General features: G+C 44.1%; 1 protein-coding gene across 3 annotated transcripts; it reads right to left on the bottom strand.

The window, feature by feature from the left end:
• Window positions 1-398: 398 nt before the first annotated feature.
• Window positions 399-4,794, bottom strand: LOC136508976 (xylulose kinase 2-like). 3 transcript variants are annotated; one of them, XM_066503756.1, is made up of 12 exons: window positions 4,668-4,794; window positions 3,844-4,513; window positions 3,569-3,657; window positions 3,339-3,403; window positions 3,113-3,168; window positions 2,726-2,846; window positions 2,588-2,662; window positions 2,169-2,222; window positions 1,985-2,079; window positions 1,741-1,915; window positions 1,252-1,480; window positions 399-727 (listed from the first exon to the last, which is right to left on the bottom strand). In XM_066503756.1, exons 1-12 carry the CDS (start codon window positions 4,745-4,747, stop codon window positions 676-678), a joined length of 1,761 nt encoding a protein of 586 aa, XP_066359853.1. In that variant the 5' UTR covers window positions 4,748-4,794; the 3' UTR covers window positions 399-675. The 3 variants fall into 3 exon arrangements, with proteins under 3 accessions (XP_066359853.1, XP_066359855.1, XP_066359854.1); XM_066503758.1 differs by having other exon boundaries at window positions 1,819-1,915; XM_066503757.1 differs by having other exon boundaries at window positions 1,741-1,891.
• Between the last annotated feature and the right edge of the window lie 421 nt (window positions 4,795-5,215).

Here is a 5,215-nt window from a genome sequence, read left to right as displayed (position 1 = left end):
AATTGTAGTCACTTTCTTCTTTCAAAAAATTGTAGTCACTTTCACAATTTCGTTTTCAAGCATTTTCATATGATTCTTTGATACATTCAGTTATACAGAAAAATCACAAGTCCAGATAAGGCGACTCCTTTTATTTTTGGTAAAAAAAGTGCGAGTAAACATATTTTAGTTCATTTGGGTTATTCTAATCCTTGAAAAAAACATAAAGCATGATGGTACCTCAGTTTGAACCTTTTGTCCCAGGATGCTTAAGTTAAGACTATCATGGATTATACTTCACACGTCGCAAATATATAGCACTTAGAACAACAAAAATTTTACAAAGGAAAATGCAATATGAAATGGCAAATGGAAAAAAACATCAACACTTAGAGCAATAATTTTCGTTTTACAAATGGGGGAAAAATATGAGCTTGTGTTTTGCAAGGAAATTGTGGCATAGGTATCTTGGTGTGCTTGAGTGTTTCTTTCACGAGCCGTCGATAGTGGCCATGGTGCACACACAAGAGAGGCAGGTGTAGACGTGTAGTGTAGTGGCAATAGGAATCCACTAAAATTTACAAGTGGGAGCAGTGCATGCTTGCAGTGGTAAGTAGCAGTAGTAGCTCCCAACTAGATCTTGCAAATTTGGTGGCCGTCCTTGCTGCAACCTCACCATGTTGAGTAGGATGCCATTCACCAGCATAACATGCATGGCATTTGCATTTCTTCCATCAGTGAACAAATCCTGTTTCGATCATGACAGTGTCATCTCAGCATTCTGACTTTTGAATGATGAATGAATATGCAGGTGGTGTTGATCCATGAAAATAGGCCGAATATGTTGTAGGATACTTTATACATAGTCAGCCTACACATCCTATGACTAAAAGGTGATATGAGCCATTTCCGAGCTGTGTCAAGTATAGTGGTCAGCGTCAGCCAGCATAGATTTTTTTAGGAAAAAACAATAGCCAGCAAAGAGTTAATGCAGTGCAAAATTGACGGAAGAATGAGAAAGGGCTACATCTGACTCAAAATTAACATAAAAAGAAATTAGCAAAATGAGTAAATATACTCAGCTAATTATGAACTCGGTCCTAGTAGGCTAATGTATTATTTTTAATGGTTACAATTACATGGTAATGGTTCTGCAGCTACTGCACATTTGACTCAATTTTAAGCGACACGTGTAGAAGATAGCCCATTCTTATCATCAATAATCAACAGAGAGATTTTAACTAGCAATCACTTCACTCTCGTCCATCAAACCTTTCAATGAGCTTCTGCTCAATCTCCAACCTCTTCTTAACTAGCAATGTGTAGTTGTTCAGAAGCTCCGTGTCTCCCTCACAGTCCCCAAAAGGAACAGACAACTTCATGCCAAGTGATGTTCCATCCAATCTTCCTGAGTACACACATGAGAATGGCACGAACTCGTCTTGCTGCTTACAAAGCCACCCATGGGCTGCTCGCAGAGCAGCACCCAAAGAAGCAGAGTCTGCATTGATTGAATGAGATATAATATAGGTGTATCAGAAATAGCAAGCAAATTAAAAAGAAAATGAACATAGAGAAGAAGAATTTGCGAACATGCACAACAACTAGCTTAATTATAAGTAGAATAATCACTGTTCATCATATTGTTTGAGCAGGAATGGATACCAAGACAAGCATATGAGCACTATGTTCTTAAGGAGTATAAGCATATTAATATGTAAGCAGGCACATCAGTATATCTCATGTAAGGGCTGTGCATACCTGATCTTTGGGAAGTGTACACAGGACAACCAAAAATAGATGCCATTATCTTGAGAATTGTTGGGTTTGAGGACGCACCACCGGTTGCTATAATCCGTTTTGGAGGTACTGGCAGGCCACATTGCTCAGCATGGCCCCTCATGGACATGAACTGCCCTTCAATTATCGCACGCACCTAAATCATGGCTGTTAATTAAATGAGCATGTCAAACAGTTCGATTTACAGGTTCTGTGGTCTTCAAACCTCTGAAGGAGGATCAAACTTGTCAACTTCTTCTTCAACCATCTCGTCCAAAGGTCCACTAGTGAAGTTCTTGAGAACGTACCGGTGAAATCCAACTATGCATGTCGGTGAGCATCTAATCTAAATGAGCACCGAGATGAAGATTGAATTATGAAAGGGAAAAAAATATAAGGACAAAACTAACCTGGAAGTGGTGGGAGAATCTCATGTTCCTTGTAGTAAAATCCCAACTTCCCTCCTGCAAAAGCAGGAAAATATAAGTCCAGGAATCTTCAGGAAAGTTACTTTTGTGTGGTCAATGCAAGCATCTATTGTGAACATGAAGGAAAGGCGAGCTTTATGTAGTAACTGCATTAGCCATGTTGGGATCAAAAGGCATAACTATAAAACTGCACTGAGTTGCCAATTATTGCAAGGCTGTAAACTGAGTGGTTGAAATATGATGTTATGCCATGATTTCTTGCCAAGCAGTTGTCTCAGTTCCCCAACATATTCTCTGTTGTCCATTGTATAAACACAAACTCGCATTTAGTTATGCTTAAAGAAACTAGGCAATCAATTCTTTAGTAAATGGAATGATGAAGCAATAATAGAATGGTGTACCATTCAAGGGGGCTGTTTCCTCAAGCAACCTGTTGAACAGATCCCAAGATCTCTCAGCATAACGATTGCGGAGGTCTGAACAAAATGTATGTATTAGTAAGGGGATGGAGCGCAATAGAAGTCACTAGCAAACCATACCTTCTCGTGTTAGAGATCCATTTTTATAGCAAAGCAGAACCATGTAGGTCTTGGGATCGACTGGATTAGGAAAGATGTTTCCTTCTAGGCTTGGTTCAGGTGAATCGGTGACCCCGAAAACCTGAAAGGGGCCATAGAAGCACCACAACCAGCACCAGTGGTTAATACCGAACCATACAGAATGAAACAATGTCACATATTGAGTATATTTTCCAATATTCTTTTACTAACTGATCCAATGTAGTAGAAGTAAGGTTCAGTTTGCACGTTTTGCCAATTTCAGAACCAGATCATAATATGTACTGTTACATGTTTTCCTTCTAGTAATAACTCTTGGGAAATAAGTCAACAAAAAAATTGTAACAAAGCAAGGTGGTAGACGATTACCGTATCACTTGTCCCAAGGCTGATTGCTAGATCACCAGGATTGCTCAAAGTTAAGCCTGCACAATCACACATGTATGGAAGCCAAAAGCACTTTTTAAATTTGCAGAATGCAAGCAATCTTAACATATATATGGCACAATTAATTTGGTCATTCTTTTATCTAGACAAACAAACATCAGAACATACTAAGAATTTGAATGCAGAAGATTTGGATGAACCTAAGTACCTGCAAGGCTATTGGGGTTGTCGCCTGACCACTGAATAACTAGACAGTTGCTTGAAAACTGAAATCTGCAAGAACATATAAACAGGAGTATTCAATCTAACAAGCTGATTTCACGAGTAAACAATGATCAAAAAGTTGCTACAGCTTGTTCACATTATCTGACCTTTGAAGATGTGAAGTTGTGGACACAAACAGACACCAAGAAAGGAAAGATATTCAGTTGTATTTACCTCTGAACAAAATACGGAGCTATCTTTCCAGCCACAGCATGTGCTGGTGCTAGTTTCCCAATCCGCCCTTCCAAATTTGGAGCCATAGCCTACAAAATTGAAATGTAAAAATGTTGAACTGAGCTTAATTCTTCTTTGAGCTGATTGGGCTTAATTCTAGTATGTGCCACTTCCATCATTTTAGTTACAATTGCAATCTGCAGTGGTGAACACAATTGCAAGTCTCAAGTCTGAAACTCTGAATCAGTGAAGGGAAACATGAACAACAAGAGAACCTGAAGAGCGTCCTGGCGCAGCTGGCGCGTGTTGATGTCCATGATGTTCATCCCGGCTCCATCGGTCTCATCGATACAGGCGTACCCGCCAACGAGCAGCGACGCCATGAACGAGCTCACCAGCGAGACCCTCTCGGTGGCCTCATACACCTGCGGCCGGGTCTGGTGCATCTTCCGTATCTGCGGCCCCGTGCAGCGCCGGTGCGCGCGGCACCCTGTGAGCCTCGCCAGGCGCAGGGCCCCGCCCATGGCCGCCTCCACCTCCCGGCACTGCGCCGCGGTGCTGCTGTCCATCCACACGGGAGACTCCGGCGCCGCGAGCGCACCCGCGGCCGCGAGCTGCGGCGCCAGGTCCTCGCTGGCGGCGGGGTCCAGGGCGGACAGCGCGGCAGCGGCGCCCTTGGCCCAGTACACGCTGCCGTGCTGCTGCGCAGAGCCGGAGACGGCGGCGACGCGGCGGAGGTCGGCGAGCGACCGCAGCCTCCCGAGGAGCAGGTCCAGCGCCTCCGCCCACATGAGCGCCGGCGACACGATGCGGCCCCGCTCGGCAGGGTCTTGGTCTCGGAGGACGCCGCCGCGGGTGCCGTAGTGCGGCAGGTCCGAGTCGAAGTGGACGGAGTCGGTGGCCACGATGCCCAGGCCGGCGTCCAGCACCGTGGCCTTGAGCGACCTGGTTGGTTGGTTTGAGGTCAGCGCAGTAGTGAAGCAAGCGAAGCGACGGCAGCAGCCGGCAATGGGGGTGGTCCGGTGGAGAGCTAGCAAGTCAAGAAGCGAGCGACGAGGCTTGACTAAGCTTGAGCAGAAGAGCAGGAAAGGGAGCTTACTGGGTGGAGCAATCGAGACCGAGGAAGAGGGAGTCGTCGGGAAGGCGGAGCAAGCAGCAGTCACCGCCGGCGCCGGCCATGGCGCAGCAGTCGTCAGTGGAGCCGTGGAGGCAGCCCGAGAGTGAAAGAAAAATGATAACTAGGCAGTTACCGCTGGCAGAGTGGGAAAAAAACAAAAAACAAGTTCAGCAGTCAGTGCGAAAAAAAATGAAGCAGCAGTAAGTGTTAATAAAAAAACAATGAAGCAGGAGTCAGTGTAAAAAAAACAATGAAAAAAGCAAAAAAAAAAAAATGAAGCAGCAATTTGGACGATGCACCGGCTAAACTTTAGCCGACTAAATTTAGCTGCTAAGCATCCAAACAGCCTCACTAAAAGATCAACTAAAGTTTAGTTAGGTTTAGCTAGACCTGTTTAGTTACAGGGACTAAAGTTTAATCCCTGTCACATCGGATATTTGGACACTGATTTTAAGTATTAAATTAGACTAATTACAAAACTAATTGCACGAATTTAATTAAGTCTATTAGCTGGAGCATCTAAACACCCT

This window comes from Miscanthus floridulus, chromosome 15, assembly GCF_019320115.1.
Source record: "Miscanthus floridulus cultivar M001 chromosome 15, ASM1932011v1, whole genome shotgun sequence".
NCBI classification, from domain to species: domain Eukaryota; kingdom Viridiplantae; phylum Streptophyta; class Magnoliopsida; order Poales; family Poaceae; genus Miscanthus; species Miscanthus floridulus.
Note: the sequence above shows the minus strand (reverse complement) of the source record. Positions and strands in the feature narration are given on the sequence as shown.

Bases quoted from the DNA above. Each gene is read 5' to 3' on its own strand.
- LOC136508976 (XM_066503756.1), bottom strand. From the start codon at position 4,747: ATGGCCGGCGCCGGCGGTGACTGCTGCTTGCTCCGCCTTCCCGACGAC. The intron at 4,514-4,667 runs GTAAGCTCCCTT...CCAACCAACCAG, and splicing joins GGTCTCGATTGCTCCACCCA to GTCGCTCAAGGCCACGGTGC. The intron at 3,404-3,568 runs GTAAATACAACT...ATGTTCTTGCAG, and splicing joins GCTCCGTATTTTGTTCAGAG to ATTTCAGTTTTCAAGCAACT.